The following is a 22,665-nucleotide window of genomic DNA, read 5'->3' on the forward strand; positions in this document are numbered from 1 at the left end:
CACGTTCGTTTGCAACAGCTTCAAGGCAAGGAAACGCTTGCCCCATAGGTCTGTTCGCTTATAAAATTGTTCTTTTTCTGCTCTGTTAGTGGGTGGCCTAGTAGGGCCTGAACGCTTAGCTCGGCTCGACTAAAAACAGCGTTAAACAATGCGCTCAGAGAATGATGAGAAGAAAGGACGCACTAAATACGAAACCAAATATTTTAATCCTCCGATGAATCTAACTAGAGACGCAAGGCATGTCGATAAAATTAAATGTTCGCGATTCTTTTTGAAGGCCTTTGTTAAATATCCGAAATCGGTCACGGACGCTGAAGAGCACCCTTTTTTTGCCTCTTGACCTAAAGAAATGATTGTTTTATTTGCGAATTCGCAATGCATCGGCAGGCCGGTCATTTTATAGGTGACGGTTTATTAGGTTGCCCTTGAAGGGTGCACGAACATGATTACGTCAGCACTGTGTATCTTTTAATGCCAGTGCCTTGTACTATCAGACTTTGAATACTGTTTTTACGGAATCGAAGCTTTGGCTTGTATGCGAATTTGGTCTGGCGATTGGCAACGCTACGATTTGCTTATTGGTCACCTGGCTATGTATTGATGATGGTCTTAAACATTTTTCATTTAGAACAATGTGGTGGGAGGGTGCACGACTAGAGGTGGCCGGTATGAAATGCACGTTCTATTAATTATTTCCTGCGGAAGATCATTAGCTTAAGAGATTCATCGTGATCCAATCGTTTAGCCTATCAATGGATCAATATTGGGCGATTTGGAATTGCTGTTAGAAGCCTGTGTTTTAAAAAATTCGCGAAAGTACAACTGGTAGAGTAGGACAACACAAAATCGTTTTTTGGATGAGCTTAGCTGTCAAAGACCCGTTCGGCAGCTTGTGTAAATTTTGGCCTTATTATAACCTTTAACATGGTTATGACACTCGATCAGGGCAGGCTTGGTATTCAGTGTAATTTTTCGTATCACTGGTTAAGGACACGTGGTTTTATTAAACGAAAGCGCCGACCGTAGTTTGTCATAGGTTTACAGGCTCCGACTAACCTGTTAAGGACTCAGAGTAGTGCCTATTTAGTTTTGGCACCAGTCACTGTTTATATCTGTAATAATTACTCTGCTATCTATTAGTAATTGAATAATGACGACGGTTAGTATTCGGGTTAGCTCAGCCAATAACATTTTGCTTGTTTTGAGCTACTCAATTTACGCGTGTTAATCGAGTATTCACATGTTTCTGTGCGTTGCCCATAAAGGTAACGTTTTTAGCCCACGCATCGTCTGCAGTCTATGTACTATGCTGCAGGTTCGAATGACTGTTTCTCTTCTATCTTGAAAGCTCTGTTTTCCCTTCGGTGAGAATTAACTAACCTATTTGTCGGAGCACGATTGTTGCTGCGGCCCTTCCAAGCCGGTTGCTTGCAACACACGTATAAACTCCATAGTCAGCTTCACTTGGACGGAATACCTTCACGTGGCATACGCCTCCTCTCAAAAATGTAACGTCACGATGAAGATCTGTGCGGATACGATCTTCACCGAGATAGCTAGCGAGTTGGAAAGACAATTTCGTTAGGTAGAAGACACGTATCCAGTTCGTGACAGCTGTGAAAATCACTAAAATAACGCGATGATTTATTCGTAACTTTCATTTTGAGCGAGCAGTTGGTTCATATCAACGTATATGTCTGTTTGACGATCTGCCGTAAAATTCGCGTACTTAAATGCATAACAGTCATCTTTCGGACGAAGGCGGGTGATAACTGAATGGCTCGTAAGTTCGTTCATACTACCGGAAATAAGCAAGCAGCTGAGAATATACTGGGGTTCTTGTTTCATAATATAGTAAAATTATAATTCGCAATACTATAGAGCTCATATGGCCTTTATTTTTTGAGTGGCGTGATTTTGAATCTCGCGGTAAAAGGACTATGGGGGGTTTAAACAAAACAAGTCTTACGAATGCCAGGACAGATTTTCATTACGCACAGTACAGAACAAAGCAAGCATACTGATAATATCGAGTGAAGAGCGTAAAAACGTTTGCCAAATCCTACCCACACATGTATCGAAGGTAACGGCCATCCAGCGACGCGCCAGCGAAGTTCTGCAATTTCTGCACCCGTTGTCACCTGAACAGTTTCAGTTGCGCGCCAAACAATCGGACGCTCCGGACTTTCCTCCCTGCCTCCTATCAAGACACAGACCATCGCTTAGTTTTCACCGAAAAATATATACGACTATTTTGCGTGCAGTCCGTTTCGCTGTTGAGACGCTTTGATTGGATATTTTAGCAGCTGAAATCTGATCTAATACTAATAAACGAAAAAAAAAAAACAAAAACTTGAATAATTATGAAATTATAATTCACGAGCGTGAAGAAACGCGCGCAATTAAAATACGATTTGTTTTGTTATATACCTGTAACCCGCAGGTAAGCAGATGTTGTGCAATGACCGAACCGATTCTTGGCAACGACCGAGTACTCTCCAGTGTCTGTATTTTTTGCGTTATAAATCTCCAGCGTGCACAGACCGAAGTCCAACTGCAAGCGACGTATACGCATATATTAAAGAACATGGAAGGTAACCCTGCATTGAAATTTGCTAGTACTGACATTGCAATAATAGACGGGTTCGATAGACGAGTTAGCCCGTTCAATACATGAAGACCTTTCCAGACGTCTGTAGCCCCGACATCTGATAACTTAATTCTGATACTACTAATGTCTCTTCGAAAGTAAGTCACAGGTAATCACTCTCTTGGTAATATCTGCGAAAATAGCCCCTGAAACTATTTGTTACCCCTGAGACAGTTTAATGTACTAAACGGCTATTCATTATTAAGGATCTAAGGTTTGAAGACTATTTCATAAAGCTTTAATGTTAGCCTACGATTAGCAGAGGCTTGAATATGTCGCGCTTTCAGGTCATCAGAAAAAATGCGTGCTAAGGGCAAGGTGCTACGCGGGAGATGCGGATGACCAGGACATCGGCAGGAATTCGATCGAATTACCACAGTCCACCTTGCGATAACCGTCCATTATCCGAACGCCTAAATGTTACCGAAAAAGAAATCGAGTTCCAGAAATGACCTTTTACAAGTTTCTACGAGACCCTCGAGCCTATTGCTTGCGCTCGTAGATAATTGGATTGAAGGGATAAACGAGAGTTACATGAAGACGCATGCAAGATGTCGCCTGGATTTTTTTACTCGAGTTTAGACCGAACGGAATGGCGAATACAGCCCGAAAAGGGGAAGTGGTATAAAAAAAAAAGAACAAGAATGATTTCTGAATGTCTACCTGAGTCCACTAGATACATTTCGATGTCACCTAACACCCTCGTGTGATCTTTCTCAATGAAGTTTGACATAGAACCTCTAGGTGGCTGGCATAATAAGACAGCTGATAAAATATCATGTGCATACAGATGGTGTTCACCATAATAATAAGACGTTGCATCATACAAGCGTGATAACTGCGTGCGATCGTAGACATACAATCGCGGCAAGGAAATTCGGTGATAGCAGTGAAAACAAAATGTCAACCGTTTGATTCACGTCCGTAATCAACGTTGCCAGTAAGAGCACCTAGTGCCAGATTTCGGATAGGACACTGTCATTTTCATATCGGAAACAAACCCATAGATGAATGCCTAAGGACCAAAGGACATATTGAACGTAGCCAGTGTGTAGTAGAAAAAAAACTGTTTTGGAACGACCGGATGCCGAGTCCTGTTTGGCCGAAGGCGAAACTGTGTTAACCGCAACGCATCATATGCTCGCTGCGACAAAGACCGATTAATGAAGCCGCGAAAAGCGTCCTCCGGAACGAATTCGAAATATCCACAGAAACTACAACAGTAGATTATACTAAGAAATCGAAATTAGGCGGCGGTTTCATCAGATCAAGGTTTCCAGACGACGACGACGTCATCAGCGCAAGCAAGGATTACCGCCTCAAGTTAATCTCGATCCGTTCGTCAGCAATCATATAGGCATACCCGTCACAAGTAGCTATCGGCACGTAGCTTTGAGGTATTTAGATCGTGACTGCTGCACACTGTTATGACGATGCGATGTAACAGCGATGTAACTCTACAGAGTAACATTGCATGCATCTCCGTCAGCAACTATCTATAGAGCCCACGTAACATGCCTACTGGGCCCTTGGTGATCGTTTATGTCAACTAGGGCTTGATAACGCTTTCTCCGTGCACGCTGACTGCTTATTAGCCCGATAATTAATATTATCGAGAAAAATCAACACTGCTACTGTAAAGCATAGCGAAGTGCTACCGAACTGACTGAGTTTTAGACGGCATAGAAATCTGAAACTGTAGAATGTAACGAAATGAGAAGGTGCTTACTTATCAACGATTCATTTCCTGAAAAGTAGGTCAACTTTGATGATGTGCTTGATAGAATTTCTGCCCATCGCGACCTGAACGGGTTTGTCGACGGATCCTGATCGGAAGCAACTTCAAGATGACGTTCAGAGAAAACAATCGAATTTACATAGATCTTCCTTTACTACAAACTTTATACAGTTAAAATTTTATCCAGGTGCAACATCACTAACGTAAGCTCCCATGTCCTTCTTCACCGTCCCCAAAGTAATATAAAAGAGATTTCCATCGTATGCTTTTCTTTTTATGCACTTCCAGAAAAGGTCTAGCGAAGTTACTGCGCATTATGCGAAAAATCATTCGACGTTACGTTGCCTGAAGAACAGCCGCTGATCGAAGTGATCCTTCAATAGTAACGCGAAGGGGTGGAGCATCTTGCTGTAACCAAATGTTTTGCAAACTTTCTTCAACGATTTCGGGTAGAAAAAAGCTTGAGATCATATTCGGTACCGAACAAAATGCCTTCGTCCGACGTAACGCAGCCGTTTGCCGCTTCTTTGAATCGTAAACACTTTTCGTGTATAGCTGGGAAATTCTCAGTCTACGACAAGCTAACAAACTTAAGAAAAAGACCTGCATCGCCAAAGCAGAGATAAGGTAGACGTACGTGGAAAAGTGGCCAGAAAATAGGTGAAACGAATAGTTACTATAAAGGAAGCCAAGGAAATTTACCTTATTCTGGCGAAATCGGTAAAGTTCGCGATACCGAAAGATTTATGTGAATACATTAAGCTGTTTTTCCTGGCGTCATTTTCCCAAAGTTACTCCCAATCCGATAGTGGTCGCTACATTAATACAGAAGTACGAAGCTGTTCGGTGGCTGTCATGTTTTGCGCGATGCTGGAGCCATGTTTGTGTGATCTTCGGCTGTTTATTTTAAAAATGAAACTTTAAACACGCAGTCCGGGAGTGTTGCGCATCGATCGAAATATCGTGCTTATGCCAATTTAGTAAAAGCTAGCCGACATGCGTGTGAGTCCATCGAACAGACCATTTCTGGGATGTGTGTCATCAGTCGCGTATCGCGTCCGTTAGGGTCGATACATAATCAATCAGTGAATAGTGCTTAGAAGAAGATTTCAAGCGTAGCACATTGGGAACAAGTGATTTTACATAAAAGTAAATTTAATTCTTAATAGAAACCTCTTTGTGTTAGCGAGTAGTGGCGAACAATATGAAACGCTAATGGAGTCCCCCAATTAACTTTGTTTAATTGAGCAATACGTTACGCATCACAACTACATATTCAAGCGTAGCGTCGCTGGACGCTGAATTTCTTAAAACATGCAGAGTACGCCCAGTCCTTTGCACGTCCAGAAATAGCAGCGGTATGTCACTGGACCCACAAGCCAAAATACCCAAGAGAATAAGACATAACAGAAAATTGTTTGTTTAGTATAATACGCGACAAAGTAAATAAGCTCGGGAAGAGTGCTGAAGCTATACAAATAAAATTCGAGATTTCAAACTCTTAGTATCAGCCCATCTGGAAATTACCTTTACTTAACTAAACTTTAAGTCAAAATATGAAGCTGTTACAGGCGAACACGGCGGACGTTCACATTCTATAACTTTCAAGTTAATGAAACCGAAACGATGTTCTTAGAAAAAGTGTTTTATTTTATTTTTTGTACGTTTGTCCCCACCGGTTTCTGTATAGCCATGTATCTATCATTCGCGTTTCCATATATAATTTTTCCATCTAGGCCTTCTAAAAGCAAATTCATAATGAACTACACTCGCTCATCCCCCTTTTTAGGGCACAGACAGCCCCGTAGTCATACGGAAATAGACTGCGAAGGTAAACAGGATAAGACCAACGCTTTTGCTCAACCCAACAAGTAACTGAGGCATGACAATGAAGCCTGTTATTGGCATCATGTAAGACGACTGCATGCTTTTGATTGTTGCCAAAACGCTTCACGTATCTTTTGAAGTCAGCGAGTTCTATGTTCGGCGAGTATCTCATAGCATAGTGACAGGTGTTTTTTCTCGTCTATTAGAAATATTACTATATTTATAGTTAAATCCGAACCTGTCCGATTCTGTCGTTAAACTCGATTTCTCTCCAGGGCTGGCAGCGGAAATAGAACCATGATTTGTTTATAGCGACTATATGCTCCATGCGGCTTATTATACATTAAAGTTTCGCAAATTATGTAAAAGGTATCATATGCAAGATCCGGAGTCAATTCAGGAGGATCCACTCAATTTTTAGCATATTACATGTGAACTGCCAGTTTTGGTCGATAGACCCTTAGATATTTTACGACTGCTTTCGCAAAACGCGTCCTCGATTGCGACAGTGCGTTCTTATATTTTGGGTCCCGATATCTAGTCACCTAATGTCTTCACTAATCTTTTATAAAGTCCCCCAACGCTGCGGTCTTCGGGAGAGAAAAACTTCGTTCACTAGCAGCTCGAAATTCAACAGCCTAGTATGCTTAAAGTTATTAGACTGATATGAATGAAGATGAAAAGTGCCGATCTGGCTGGCCAGTTATAGAAATGTAATTATTAAACCTCGATGATTGGGCTTTAAGGCAACTTACCCCTACCGAGTTTAGTACATTCAAAGCAAACCGTACTGCTAACCAGTATAAGAAAGTCAAAATGTTCATCCAACTGGGTGGTTTACAAAATGGCTGTATGCATTTCTCCAATGAAATGTCGTACGGGAAATAGCCGGGGTTCCCAATTAAGCCTCTAATTCTAACGCACTCTATTTAATTGACCTTAACCCTCTAGGTAGACCTTAACTGCTTCTGTTACAGTTACTGATTGCTCCTCATAACTTACCATGCTCACAATGAAATGCCGATTTTTCAGCTTTAAAGGGTTTCCATTTTGGAACCAGCTGATTTGTGGACAAGGGTCGCCATCGATGGCACAGCTAAGCTTGACGCGGCAGCCGACTTGAATAAGCCGATTCTGTAGATGGCTAATGACCTTTGGTGTCGTTCCAGACATTTTGGTACCATAATGGGTAACAGTTGCTTTCCTCGCTATCGACAATTCGCTTTCCGAACTGCTTGGTGAGGGCAGACTAAATATGCTTCCTGTCTTCTCAGCGTAAAAACGTTTTTTCGCTGGAGCAGTATGTTGTTTGTCGGCTTGATTTTTCTTTTCTGGTGCTTTCCACTCGGTGAAAAACTTTGGGAGAACTCCAGTATAGTACGCTTGATAAGGATTATTGTAGAGCTCGGCCTGTTGACCAATTTCGCGTGAAAGCTGCTGAGAGCTCTCTTTCATACCGTTGCTACGATATTCTACGCCCTCATCACTGCCGTGGTCTAAAATTTTCTGTAGTGACTTCAGGTCCCGTTCGAGACTGGCCATCTCCATTCCAAGTCCGTATTCTAACGATTCGATTCGTTGCTCCCGGTCGCCATATTCGCGTCCGATGAAGTCTTCGAGGGAGGCAATGTCCGAAATGGAGGAACAGTTCGACTCGGCATGAGCCTGTGGACTTCGCTCCAATAGTTGAATACAATTGTCAGTAGCATTTGCAGCCTTGCTTAGAGATGCTAGTAAGCGATCACTTGCTATTGTATACAAAGAAAATTACATTTAGAGTTTGCTGTTTTAATTTGGCTCTGTGGAAGGGTCACGACAAAGGGGAGCGAGCATCAGGGGTTATTGATGATGGCAGAAGTCATGGGCTTCATTGATGAAAAAGAGTTGGAGTCATGTAAATTAATCAAGTCATCTATAATGCTTTGGCAGGAGATCATGACCAGTAATATGGACGAAATCGTACCTTCAGAAACAGGATCCTTTAGCGATATCTCATCGATTTCGTGGATGTTTTCCAGTATGGAAGCTCTTCGTTCAAAGGCAATGAGAGGGACTCCGTCCTTCACTTCAGGCTGTCTACCATTTTTAGCAACGTGCAGGTGACTGGGTTCGGTGAGAACCTCAGCTAATTCTTCGCGAACTCTAATGTCTTCCAGACATTCTACAAATGTTTGAAGGAAAAATAGTAGGTCATAATCATTGAAAATTGAGGATTATAAATGTTCGGTCATTTTCCAAGTAATACTTAGTTTTAGTTCTAGTAAAACACGTCTCAGCCTTGACGAACCTTCATCATCAGTAATTTCGGCAACACTGTCCGCATACGAGGTCCTCCTTTTTCCGTTGGCATCAGCGTCAGCAGCACCGATCGGCATAACTGTTACTTCATCTTCACAAATCTCTTCCACGACGTCCTCGAATCCTTGCCCTTCGGAATAGGACATGTGTTGCAAAACAAAAAAAAAGCTGTAAAATGTGGACAAAAATGGTATGCTCAGCACACTCAGTAGAATGCAATTGTGTTTTCCAGCTTATAGATTGTGGTTTTAACGTTAGGGGTCACTCGTGTTAATTCTAGTATAAGATCAAAGACAGTTATACGAGAAGGTGGGAGAAAAACTGTAAAAAGAAAAGAAAAACGCAGACTGAAATCAAACTACTACTTTAACAAATAACCACTTTCAAACAACTTCATATATATTCGCTCATTGCAAAAATACCTAAATTTACCGTTTGCCTCTATGACTGTCATGACTGGGCTCTCTGACGTAGATGAGATTCCCACAGGACCTGTCAGAACTTGTTGGGGTAGAACTTGAGATGGCCTAGGCACGAGATTCATTTCTTCGGCTTCCGCTAACGAGCTAGCCTGAATCGTCAGGCTCTGATGAGACATCGGACTCGGGTGTGAAGCCGGAGTCCGTTGTACAACTGTAGCATCATGTTCAGAACCTGCGATATATTGCCAGATGAAAGGATTCGTCCTGAGATGAAGATACGTAACTGTAGTAAACGAAATGTACTTAATATAGATTTAAGCAGGCTAAGTATAATGCTAAAATGGCAGCAGTACCTGAACAATCGTGCGTGACAAGATTCATTAGCTCCGACATTTCAATATCCAGCGCCGTGTCGTTCGAAGAGGCGGCGGTACCAACGGGAGAAGCTGAGTAATAACCTGTGTTTTGATACGTGGAGAACTCAGACACCGAATCCAGCGTATCGTCGGCAACTACGCATAAAGAAAAAAAAAATGTGATTTTTATTAATCTAAACAATAAATTTGCCAAAGCTATGTGACATGTAACAGTACTAACAATCCAAGGCACTGCTAATCGATGAAGTATAGGCTCTACTATAACGACTATTAGCTGGTCAAGTTCTACTAGCGTATAGTCAGTTCAGAGGAAGCAAAAATCTCATTTAATGAGGAAAATCAACACTTACTGGTTCCGTTTCTATTTTTGTAAACTAATGGTACGTAAATTTTGTGACATGTTAAATAGCTCCAAAGTATCGAAGAGTTAATTTGTCAATACTCAAGTTAAAATTCGGCAGGGGCATATGTTCATCTATAAAGTAGGATACAGAATAAAATACATAGGAGGTTCATTTCTGATTTAAGTACGCTAAAAAGACCTTCGGCGAAAAACGGCATTCGGTTCTTTCAAAAGCAACAGAAGTCGGACCAGATCAGTTTCCAGCAATCCGAACAGCTCAAAATCGTTAATTCCCATCCCAAATTCTACCTAGCAAGCCTATAAGCATATCATATATTATCTTATGGCATCTTTGATCTCTGCTTGTAATACTGGGCCCGAGTAACTGTCGCCATGCTATCTGTGTGCAAATATTACCCAGGCGCGTCCGGCCACTCCTACCTATTAGCACCGGGGTTGTATTCCGCTATCTTAGGATGGAAATAGCCTTGATTTTAAAAGCTCCATGCGATAGTTAATTCGCAAATGGGTATATTATAAATAAATTATTTCGACTATTTTTTTGCACATTTGGTTCGATGGTAGACGATGAGAATAACTTTTTTTCTTTTTAAAGCCGGCTTTGTGCCTATTCTGTAAGTCAACTTTTAGATCAAATTGTTACTGTGCCTGATGCTCAACCGCACAGCCTTGAACGATTACTTCTAAGCTTACACTCAAGTCGTTGCAGAAGGTTTTGCGTATTTTTCAGCACAAAATTTACCGTAGTGTTCGTTATAGTGATTTACTGGGGAATAAAATTTATGCTTGAAAATTATTTTTTGAAAAAAACATCTTTATAGACTTTCTCCAGACAATTGGCATGGCATATTTATTGGCTTGGGGGATATGAAATACTTAAATACAAGGAGATATGTGCGACTAACTCAACGTCACTTCATCCCATTCTCTCACTGGTTGACTGCCTCCTCCTATAAAGGTTTCAGGAACACAGCTGTCCGGTGACGTTTCTTCGGGAGCTGCCCAAAATTCAGGCCGTATATCCGGTCTTCCTTCTTGTTGCCTAGCAGAAATATCCTAGAAGTAGCAAAATCCAACATACATATAATATCAATACAAACAAATTAATCACATTTATGTAAACCACTACAGACGTCTATCTGGAATCTCGAAAGGGCATCACTAGTTGAGGAATAACAGAAACGAGACTGCAGGTTTTATAGGCTGCAGCATACATTAAACGTAACTGATGTATTCAATTGCTGTCTTTAATTGATTCGTTTCATATTTAATGCAACGGAAGAGCGACGGGTAGACAGAAGACTGACTGGCATTTTACCTGGAAAATTGAATCTTGATATCCGCCTTGAACCGATACAGACGATGAAGGAACAGAATCATCCTTTCCGCTGGCATCGTCCACGTACTCTGCCTCAGGGCTCATTCTGATCGGGGCCGTTGGCCGACTTGGCCTGCTTCGGCCAAAAATGTTTACAGAGCTCACACGGAATTGATAAACGCTCCCCTCTTTTAGGCCGCATACGTTGTAACTTAAAGCCTGAGTAGTACCGCACTTCTCCCACAATGATTCGCCATCCTAAAACAAATTAATGTTGCTACTATAATTGGTAATTTTTCTAGATTTTGTTTATTTCATTATTATTATTATATTGGGCGAAGCTGTCGGCATCTGGCCGAAACCTTTCAGCCGAAATGTTCAATGACCCGCTTTCAAGCAGCCTCTCACATTTGAGTGTTTCTAAAGTTTAGCAATATGTCGCCTTCCACCCCATAGGTCAAGTAAATCAGCGACTATGTAATAGTCGATACTTACTAACGTCATCTAGACACGAAAGAGAAAAACAATTGTTTCAGACCTTCTAGAATTTTGACCTTTAATATTGTTTTATGATTTGTAGTTTATCAAAATTATAAAAGCTTCACTTACTAATATTAGAAAATTATTTATAGATTTTCCTCGAATCTTAGTACATAAGATACTTATCGATCTCAGCATAAAAGTGAGAACAGTGATCTATTCTCACGACATTTAAACGGCTTATTTTTGCGTCTGCCAGTTATTGTCACTGTTTAAATTGGCAGTTTTCCAACTTACACCGAGTTGTTCGATAACATAGCTGGTAATAGGGCTTCCACCATCGTCACTTGGGCTTTGCCATCTGATCACGCAGCTGACATCGTCAAAATCACTTAGATGAAGCTTCACTGGTGGATCAGGTTCACCTAATAGAGACCCGGAGATAGAGATGATCAAAAACAGGCACATAACAGATTTCCAGTGAAGGACTATACTAAAACTAGATTTGAGGCTGTCCGTATTCATATGTGCTATGATGATCAAGAAAGCGTATCCTAAATAGGGCCATAACAGAGCTTCGTCCGATCTGTCAAATTGTACCATTCCTAAGTAAAATAACTGTAAAAATTCAGAGCTCTATATAGCGGTTATACCGAACAGCACAATTAGCGGCTTTGAGGGTGAATCCGTTCTTTTCTGACGCGCTTACAAACCAGTCAACAGCATGATGCGATAAATAACTGCCCAGTCGAACGGCATAGAAATGGCGACGCGAACCTGGAACCTATCGCCTTTAGGTTCAAAGCAACAAGATCAGTTTATACCTGTACAAATATCAGAGGCACAACCTGTATTTCACAGACCACATGTGAAGGGGTGATACAACACACTCCTTGTGACCACTTATAATCCTGGAATGGATGTTGTGCATTGCCAAGGAGAAAAAAACCTAACTTAGTTTGCCATATTTAGGTAATAAAATAGCTTGCAATATTAAATGAGAAGTGCTCGGTACCTTTCGGGAAGTTTGACTACGATGTGATTTAAACGTGCCGGTTATTTATTTAAATACACATAGATTCAAAAATAACAAAGTATGTATATGTTATTTGAGATAAACATTGCATAAAACCAGCATTAGCCATGACAAAGCGGCATCCAGCATCTTGATCGATGCTACTCCATCGCTTTCTCTGGTCTCGAATGAAGTCCAAATTGCATGCTAAGTAGCAAACTTTTAAGCATCTTTCCTGCAGGGTAGGCTGCACTTTTATTATAGGTCGTATCAAAATTAAGCTCAATGTTGCCATTAGGGCAATATCAAATGTCCAAGGCACTCTCTTCAACCGTTTACCAGAACCGGTGCCAAAGTGGTTAGGCCAATGCTATAGGCTGTTGCGCTGTTCATGAACATCACTAACTTGACCAGCTATTTCTCATGAAGCCATACGGTGCGATGGCAAAACATCCGCAACGCAGTTCCCTCTCAAATGGGGGATAGTTTCAGTGGCCTGCCGGGTTCAGCCACATAGCTAAATGCGTACGCGTATTGTATGTGAATATTCTTATGAACGGAACCGCAAAGCGTTCATGTGAAGATAGAGGTAAAAGGCAGCCTACAACCTAAGTTTAGCGGATCAAAATTGGCACCAGTCCGTATCTCAGTATTACCAATCATTGGCCGTTGCTTGATAGCAAACCACACTCCACTAGGAGTCCTATAGACTACCATAAGAAATATAGTCTTCGCATATGGAAAATAGAAACGCATACGGAAATATATATTAATAGCATACATCTAATTATAATAATATGTCCAGCAAGGCTTCCTATATAAGAAAGACGCCGTTACATTGCAGTACTTACTATGATTTTAAACATGCTAACTGATGTTACTGCACTCACCAGTCACTGTGACAAGAACGTCGACCTGCGCGGAACCATACTGGTTGTCGATCTTGAGCGAATAGACCCCCTGAAAATCGGAATAGGTCTTTATATTAGCTGACCCAAAATACGTTCGTGCTGTTCACCGACTATACAAAATAGACGTTAAGGCATTTTGATAGAAACCTGTGAAATTACAATTCACAAAGAGACTATATCAACCACGCGTTGACGTGAATTGAACAAACCGACCGATTTAACCGTAATAAGTCGTAGGGGGGTAATTGATATACATAAGATCACCGCTAACTTTGACGATCGGCAACGCCATGATGATGTTTAAGGGAACTAAACTGCCGAGTGTTCCAGAAATGTTGGGTAACTCCACTTACTTTATTATACTATAAATATACTATAAAATCCGCTACGAACATAGAAATAACTTACAAAGATTCAGAAAATTCACATAGCCCTAAAGTTTGGACGGTTACGCGTCAGATTTCGGTTGAATGGATCCATACAAATATCATATAGAATTCGAATTTCCTCACAGCGAATTGCTTACGATATACCCTATATAGGACTCATTATTTAGTTCATTGCTATTCTATGTTTCCTGGAGGTATGGTCTATGTTTACCTGGAGGTTTCTATCGACTTCTTCAATTTCCAGCAGCGCGTTTCCACAGTCGAAACAAGCTGTCACTCCCTCACGGCTGAGGTCGAAGGGTGCACCATTGTGAAGCCAGATGGCTGTTGGCTTCGGACTACCCACGTAAGGCAACTTGATACTATTGAATGTAAACCGTTATAAAAGACTATGATTATGGGAATGCTTCAACAAGCTAAAACGATAAAGTTTATTGTGCCAAAATAAATGGAAAAGTTCCAGCCATCTATCTCTAGCTTATTTAACGAAGTCAAATTTCGAAACTCTACGTTACATGCTGCAGTTGTACTCCACCCAAAATAAGCATTACCTGTTTATCCTATTAAAATCAAAGAAGGAACCGTTGATCTGGTCGCACAACGTACACCCATCAATACAGATACTGGCACAAAGAGGACTAATATTATATTTTTTCTCTCACATATGCACTCACGCGTCTCGCATTAAACCATTTCAATAAAAGCTATACATCTTTTACCCGCAAGACGTTTTCACCTCGATATTTACGCGTCTTGTTGCCATATATCCGTCACCTACTCTTCTAAGTTCTCTGGATTTCCTTAGTACAGCACATTATTTTGACCTCCCGACGACAACCATTTTGCCGAAAAACATAGCAGATTTAACGTTGGTTACAATGGCGAAACGCCGATTAAGCTTATTTCGATCTAACGTTCGAACTTCTTCCGCTAGCCACAAGTCATGCTAACAGAAGCAACGCATCTGATCGAGCAGGGAAAAGGCACCAAACGATATCAATAGCGTTGATAGTTCGAAATTCTGCAATACCTCGCACGCACGGACAGACAGACAGCCAGCCAGCCAGCTGCAACAGGACGGCTACAACAACCTGAAAATTTACGCACAGAACTCTTGACCACCACAGTTTTCCGCTCGTATGTTTAAGTTATTGCCATCGAATTGGTTTTGTAGCTGCGATTGAATCGCTGACGTTCAGCTGCCTCGGTGCACTCCAACAACAGGCTAACGGCGTTCTTATGAAGTATTGTAGTTCGACGTTTATGGGTGTACATCGTTGTGTATAAACGTGTTTGTGTGTGGGTCTCCGTGTATGCGTGAACCATGGCAGGAAGAAGTAGGTCTCGAGCAAATTTGTCGACTCTCTGTGCTTTGGCCGAAACAGTTGCAGCTACTTTAGCGTTTAGTGATACAGGTTGTGATGTTACAGACAGCATTTACTGCCTCTCCAGTACCCACCTTAGCGGGTCGCCGGCATCGAAGCAAAGGCCCTGCGAGTAGCGGGCTACAGGCAGAATCTCCGGCCGGGCTGCAAGTAACAAATATATAGAACACACACATGAATACATACGATATGAGCCAATGGGAACACAAGCAGCAACAAGAAACACAGCATATACGGGGGTCGTACGGCAGCATACAACAACGACAGAGAAAAGCACGTTTTCTTCTGCGCGATGGCGAAACTGTGTACTCAAACAGATCAGAGGTAGGTTTAATGATCAGTCTATACCGTAATGCAACGCGAGCTTTTCTACGACAACTTAGAGTTACGTGGGGGGGCAAATAAAATTAAGCACAGCGAGAGAACTGAACGGAAATGCTTTGTAAGGGCAAGTAGTTGTCAAAAATCTCCCACATTGCTTGTCGTGAATATAACAGCCTGATGTGAATAGATGAACACATCGATCATCGGATCATGAAATGGGGTGATTTCATAGAAAAAGCTTTTTCAAGAATTCAGTACCTGAGTTGGCCATGCAATTTAAATAACTATAATAAAAATTAAAGCGACAAAAAAAATAACTTCTGGTAAACTTCGAATAACTCTAAGCCAACAACTTTATGAAACGGATATGAGTTTTGCTCTATTAACACCCAGACACGATCTGGTCATACCAGTGACTGGACCTTGGAGAGCCCCAAACAAGATGAAGAAACAAATGAACTTGCGCGATCTGCAAGCTTCATAATAATTACACTGCTGCCCATGATTCCTGTTCCACATAATTTCCAGTCTGCTGTATATCTTTTGCACGCTGTATATCATCATCATCAGTATGAATGATGTATAAGACACGGTAATTGGTGAAGTTCGGTTTGTCGTCTATTTTTCACCGCGGACTAGTTCGGCCTTTGCGTCGGTATCAGAATAATGACTAGCGTGACTGTGGCGCAGCTCTCACAGACGAGTACCCGGCGGCATACGATGAAAGGGTGTGCATAACAGCGCACGCGAGAGAAAAAGGCAGATAGTTGGCCATGTTATGAGCTCACCAAGCATTGGCAAGCTAAACGACTGCAACTTATGCCTAGTTTCGTGTGAAGGGGTGACGTCAGTGGCGATGCGGGGTGAAGTAAAGTTGTTAAATACAAAAGCGAAATCGGCAGCTACGTTTGGCTGAAGTGCGCCTCAGGTGGGCTGACTTACGATTGGCAGGCTCTCGGTGTACGTGGAGGTCTAACGAACAATTAGACGGACAGAAGGAGAGAGAGGGGGAGAGGGGGGAGAAAAGGCTGAAAAATCGAGACGCGACAGCGAGGTCTGCTATTCCGAGATCAAGGAATAAGATAATGTCAATACGATAAGGTGGTGCGTCGTTTCGGGGCAAGGAAACTGAAAGATGACCGTGGCGAGGCGTAACGGGCATGAACCGAGACATCTTTATGGTTTGCTTAAGAGAATTTTCTATTCGACTAGAGAAAGCTCTTCTGGCATTATGGAAAGCCGCTACGCAGTCTGTCAGGTCTTTGAATCGACGAACTCTGGTTGCGCGCGTATATGTTTCGACTAGCAAGACTACCAACAAAGTGATAACACGCTGAGTGTCGGCTGTTATTAGCAGAATGGGTATCAACGGTCAGATGGAGAAAAATACAATTATTTGGTGGTGGTCTTTTATACTGACGCAAAACAGCCTGAAAGATAGCAGATTATCTCATGCATAGCGGATTGCATCTACGTAAAGTCAATTTACTATATGAGTGTTAAGAAAAAAGGCTACAGTTGGACTTAGGAACATGGTACATCTTCTGTTTGGTACATGCTCACCCGTATGCATATCCATCTAGTTCATAGATCATAAAACTAAGTATAGTTTTTAGCTCAAGGTGATTTTTGTAAAGGTTGAAACTTCGCAGCGTCTCTCTCCACATCCGTGGCATTAGTTACTACGACCTTCGCAAGTATAATTATTTTGCATCAAATGTATTACAGAATTGATTTTGAAAGCAAATTTTCGTCTAGATCATAACTTGGAATCTGTCATCCTACCTAGCCACTAATGAGTGGCTAAATACAACAAGGGGCGTCCTAAAAATCCAATAATTACCGGCATATAGCGTTGATTCGTTTTACGTCGTAGACTTTATCAATTGTAATATGCTATAATTAGCAATGAAGTACATCAAATCAGCGCTACCACAGAGAATTTCCCGCGTTTCCCAGCTTCGAACGCGTATTAACTTACAATGACTACAACCGATTATCTGTTTGTTCTAGTAAACGTGCCCTACAGAGACATAGTTCGCTGGAAAAAGCTGACGGACAGTTGATTGTCACACGGACGCGACAAGGATATTAGAGAGTACGAGACAAACACCGCTCTTCAGGCTTCGATCCGAGTCACGCGAGCCAATGAATCAGGTATCGGTCTACACGTGATAGCGACCTTATGCCTGCTAGACCCGTACGTTGTATGCTAGGTAACGTGTGCGAGCCACGTGCGGGTCCGACCAGCTTTCGGATGTTATACATCTGGTCTAGAATCGAGGATGCCAGGAAACGCTATCGGAGCACGTCAATATAGTTAAGTAGGTAAGGTTGTCAACGTTCAAGGCTGGTAATGTTTTTGTTTTCTTACGAAATTCAAACGATTTCAGAACAGACATTCCATAGTTACAAATGCTTACAGCTTAGACTAAATAGGTGATTTTTACTGTATGTCAAAAAAGGTTTCTTTAATGCCGATATGAGTATGTTAAGAATCATAATGGCTAATCGAATGTCCCTTACCACGTTTTCCAATATATATATATATATATATATGTATATATATATATGGATGGCGCCTATTGCTCGATGTGTTCGTAAGACAACGAATGCCTCTCAAGTCCTCAATGAAACAGTTTATCAGTACTTTTTGTGAAAAGTCAATTATCTTTAGGTAAAATAACGGCATTTTATAGCCCAGAAGATTGGGCCTTATAGGTAAGAGAGGTAGTCATGGTAAGTGTTTCGAAAGAATATTATTTTACGTACCATGTACCGATAATGTGGCCTTAGAGTGTGCATTTCCGGCGACGTTACTGGCCTGGCACGCAAGTCCACCCTCATCTTCCATCATGACCGGACTAATCCTTAGTGAACTAGCGCCCTCGACACTCAAAACTTCAAAGCGGCCCGAAGCTTCTAAGAGTGTTCCGTCCCTTGTCCTAAATACGACAATGTAACAACAATGGCAATATGAGCCGAAGCAAATTTGTACAGCAGTTTTTAATTTTATTACTTGATGTTTTTGTGTGGCAATATTTCTATCTGTGCGGGACGTTTATTGCTAAAGTGTGTTTAGTATACGACATTGGGTTTAATCGACCAAAACGAATAAATCGGTGCAGGTGGTTAAATTTTTGCTTCTGTACTCTCTGATTAATGTATTGATCGGTTTTCCCTTAAGGTATGAAATTTTGGACAAAATTGTTAGCAAAATTCTTTTATAAGTTTATGCCGGTATCACGTGCCCGTTTTGGTTAAGATTCCGTCTATCTTTAAATATGCTCTGTTGAGAAGCTGTCAAACTCACTGTGTGTCATATCATAAGACATGTCGTATAACTTGAGCTGTCAACTATCGTTTTACCCGCTTTGACCTATTTTCAACCTAGGATAGCGTTTTAAAATCGTCCACCGTGAACCGTTGTAGAATTCACTAAAACTGAACGGCTAGACGACGCGGATTCATCTCTATGCTTTATTTATCATATCTAGTTTTGGGAGAAAAATAGGTTTTTCTGAAGAAATCCAGCCATATATATTTATCCTAATAAGACAAACGTCTCTGAAGACAGAAATGGGTGTCGCTGCGTTAGCAGTCAATCAGTCAGAGCAGAAAATCACGCTCAAGATATCATCGACGCGGAGTAGAAAGATGGAAGTCCTGAATTAATACGAGTACCCTTCACAACAACTACGGCTCTGTCGTGGAAGAGAACTTATTTTAGTTAATGTACGGAAGTCTAATGGAATTGAAGAAACCGTAGCTCACGGATGTCTACGTTGGCTGAATGAAATCGTTCGTTAACAGGATATCCCAGAAACAAATCCATTGCAAAAAGTTCCCAAAAACGACTTTGGGTTGATTGGGAGTCATGCTGTACTCGATCTGGCAAAAATGACTGATTATACAGGTGACCAGTGAAGAGTACAGCGCAAGCTTTAAGGATTGACCCAAACACGATGGTAATATCGTTCAGTTTGCGAAGTGCCCTAAAAAAATACTAGGCTATTCTTAAATATTAAGCATTTAAGACCGCTCCATATATTTGATAATGTAAGAATGTTCCAATTTATCATGACCTTTTTTTGAATGCTTTTGAAATTATAAATCTGCCCTCGGCTCAGGAACAATATTTCAAAAGTCAATACCAAAGAGTATTTTACGATACTGTTATGAGCCCATTCTAATGAGATGAGCTCTTTTGAGAGACCAAAACAGAGCATGTACACGTACGCAAGTATTACACAGAAAAACAGCGATCTATAATTAATTCGAAAAATAAAAATTATTAGCCGCTTGTAAATTTGATACTGATGAACTCGCAAAAAAGGCAGGTTCTAAATTTATCTATAGTTCAGATGAATCATACGATTAGTTACGAGAAACGACCACAATCAGCATTTCTAACATTTTGCTAAGAATCATGCAAAGCAAATAATTACGCACCATACGACCTCCGGACCTGGCTCGCCGTAGAATTCAACATCGAACTGGATAAGATCTCCCGCAAGGGCGGTCAGATCTTGAAGATCCTTTGTGAAGCCAGGCTCACGAATATTGCCCGCTAAAATACAAATGCTCATACGTAAGGTATTAGCCTGCTCTCCGACTCCGATATCGGCGCGTGTGGTTTATTTTAGAATTTCACAGATATTTCGAATAAAAATACCTAAGCATTGAAAGGTCAGATCCAGGCGTCTTGCAGTCGTTAGTATTAAAGCCTAGCTCTCGGATTTACAGACAATCCTACACATTCCAGCTACATGAATCTGAACTTTCCAAGTACCAAAAAATTTATCGTTTCTAGAATTAGACAAACTAGTAGACGAAGAAAGATTTTTTTTTTTAGCATTAATCCAAATTCTGCATTTCATTTTGTGAGTGACATAACGCAGTTAATATCATACCGTATATGTGTATATTTTGATAGGATATGGAACTCTCACACAATGCTTATACAATTGTCGCCGTTTAAAGCGACTACATGTACATACAAAGTTTCTACATGCGATTAGACATCTTCAAATTAGGCCTTTGTTAATATATCCGATTTGCTAGGTAAGATCTACATGACTATTAGCTGTCAGTGAGGATCTAGTCGTGTGCACTATCATCGGCGTTCACTTGCCAGTGACGGCGATCGGTTCCGAGATGCGTGAAGCCCTTCCTATCCCATGTTCGTTTTCGGCACTGACCCGAAAAACATACTCGATGCCCGGGAAGAGGCCGTCGCAGAGAAGCTTTGTGTCGCAAAAGTCTGCTGGTGGACTAACGAGTTGCCAGTCCTCTTCGTCCAGCCGAGAGCGCTCAACTAAGTAGCAGGTTACCTCGACTTCGACAGCGGGCCACGAGACCACAACTGAACGGGGTTTAGAGTTGCAAACTTCGACAGTGGGCGCGTCCGGTTGGGGCGGGCGTACTACAATAAAAGAAAATGACCATAAATAAAATACGAACAGATAATGCCGTAGCCAATCCGCAGAACTCATACGTTCCAGCGTACCTTAATCTTGTGATACATACATATGGATATACCGTGTCAACATCAAATGACTACGATGTCATTCAGTAATTCAGGTATATATATTATCAGGAGAAGTTCTGCATCATCAGCTGCAGAAAAGTCGTATCAGCCATTGTTCATATAATTCTTATATCAAGATTCTTGTGAATCAGCAGGACTTTATTACTAGCATAAAAAGCAGAGACATTTTATTTTATTTATAGTAAAACCGAGAAAAGGTGGGAGGTTTGCCTTAAGCAAATTTGTAGCGTATATAATCCCCATTTTTACAATGGATCCAGCTTTCAGACGCGGCTCTGTCAAAAGCTAAATAAAGTCTTTAAATCTATAAAACCAACTCTATTATATACAGACGCCTTCAGCTCAATAAAGATCGCTCTTTGCGACTTTGCTTTGTATTGTAGATAAATCAATTCCAGTTTTCTCTAGGCAAAGTTCGGAACAACGTTCAAGCTTTTAAGTTCAGTAATGGATCCTGCAAGACGCTCTGCCATTATTGTTGGTCTACTGGCATGTATGTACGAGTTTTGGTGTATTTGAAAAAAAAATACTATTTTTTGTGTGTTTGTACGCTGCTTTGTGTTCTATAATGTAAGACTTTAAGAAAACGTTTCGGCATTCAACACACTGGAAGCAGTTTTCGCTCGCGTGGGTATCTTTCCAACAAGCGCTTCTCCCACTCCAGCCTCATTGACGGCGTACACACGGAAACAATAGTAATGGCCCTGCGTCAAGCCATTGACGATCAAAAACGTCTCAGGACCGTCGGTCTCATGATGACTCTTCACGACCTAAAAAGGTTGACAAAGTAAAAACTGTAAACAAAGCAATTGACGGAAGAGAATCCAAAGGTTTTTTCCATCAATTACTCCTCCGAGGGTTTAAGGTTAACCTAGCAAGTCAGCACCAAGGTATTCATAAAATAATTATAGATAATTTTCTTTCTCTATTTACACAAGCTGTGTGGCGTTGGCGGGACTTAAAGAAGCGACTTCTGGTCCCTTTCAATCAGAGGCTTGGCTATACATAATTATATACGTTTGGCTGAACGTACGTCCGCCTCGAGTATTTCTCTTTGTTCAATAATATACGCCTCAATTGGTCCACCGCCATCTTCTAAAGGCGTTTTCCATGAAACCATCATTGATGTCGCAGATATGTTCTTGACATTGACAGGGCCTCGGGGTGCGCTGGGTGGAACGACCACTCCTGAACAAACGGGCACATTAAATTGGGAAGGTTATTGACGCGCATATTTTATTCAGCAATATGACTTTTAATATGTATAGCAACTCTGTCGATTGTTGTTCAACGTCCGCTCCTGGAGGTATCAAATTTAGCGTATCCATTCCCACGTTAGGTAAGTTTTTTACATTTCTTGATTGCTTTAGTTAAAATACCTTTAGGGCGTATGATAGCAATAGGCGACTCGAGAAGAAGTGGGGGGCTAACACCAAGTTCGTTAATTGCTGCAACCCGTACGAGATACTCGTGGCCTTCTAAAAGGTCCCGCGCGGTAAAGATGCATACGTCAGCTTCCACGTTGCCAACCTATGATCAAATAAAATTATATCTTAACCATATTTTAATCGGTCGATTACTTGATATTCATTATATTTCGTAAACAATAACTAAAA

General features: G+C 41.2%; 1 protein-coding gene across 4 annotated transcripts in view; it reads right to left on the bottom strand.

Annotated features, from left to right (window-relative positions):
- The window catches only part of MnM (myomesin and myosin binding protein), a 45,695-nt gene that overhangs the window by 17,519 nt on the left and 5,511 nt on the right, over positions 1 to 22,665 (bottom strand). For 3 of the 4 annotated variants that reach the window (XM_022846010.2, XM_022846012.2, XM_022846013.2), the window contains exons 6-25: positions 22,429 to 22,579; positions 22,083 to 22,237; positions 21,657 to 21,819; positions 20,633 to 20,923; positions 19,951 to 20,068; positions 18,271 to 18,443; positions 15,249 to 15,318; positions 14,001 to 14,151; positions 13,380 to 13,449; positions 11,772 to 11,899; positions 10,995 to 11,252; positions 10,582 to 10,732; positions 9,289 to 9,447; positions 8,946 to 9,167; positions 8,503 to 8,643; positions 8,179 to 8,376; positions 7,218 to 7,963; positions 2,431 to 2,554; positions 2,071 to 2,200; positions 1,381 to 1,556 (exon numbers count right to left, since the gene is read on the bottom strand). In XM_022846010.2, the coding sequence (XP_022701745.1) occupies positions 1,381 to 1,556; positions 2,071 to 2,200; positions 2,431 to 2,554; positions 7,218 to 7,963; positions 8,179 to 8,376; positions 8,503 to 8,643; positions 8,946 to 9,167; positions 9,289 to 9,447; positions 10,582 to 10,732; positions 10,995 to 11,252; positions 11,772 to 11,899; positions 13,380 to 13,449; positions 14,001 to 14,151; positions 15,249 to 15,318; positions 18,271 to 18,443; positions 19,951 to 20,068; positions 20,633 to 20,923; positions 21,657 to 21,819; positions 22,083 to 22,237; positions 22,429 to 22,579 (3,775 nt within the window). Of the gene's footprint in view, positions 1 to 1,380; positions 1,627 to 2,070; positions 2,201 to 2,430; positions 2,555 to 7,217; positions 7,964 to 8,178; positions 8,377 to 8,502; positions 8,644 to 8,945; positions 9,168 to 9,288; positions 9,448 to 10,581; positions 10,733 to 10,994; positions 11,253 to 11,771; positions 11,900 to 13,379; positions 13,450 to 14,000; positions 14,152 to 15,248; positions 15,319 to 18,270; positions 18,444 to 19,950; positions 20,069 to 20,632; positions 20,924 to 21,656; positions 21,820 to 22,082; positions 22,238 to 22,428; positions 22,580 to 22,665 lie in introns of those variants that run through there. The other variant, XM_022846014.2, reaches the window with a different exon arrangement.

The sequence above is a fragment of the Varroa jacobsoni genome, unplaced genomic scaffold (assembly GCF_002532875.2).
Source record: "Varroa jacobsoni isolate VJ856 unplaced genomic scaffold, vjacob_1.0 scaffold_1205, whole genome shotgun sequence".
Classification (NCBI taxonomy): Eukaryota; Metazoa; Arthropoda; class Arachnida; order Mesostigmata; family Varroidae; genus Varroa; species Varroa jacobsoni.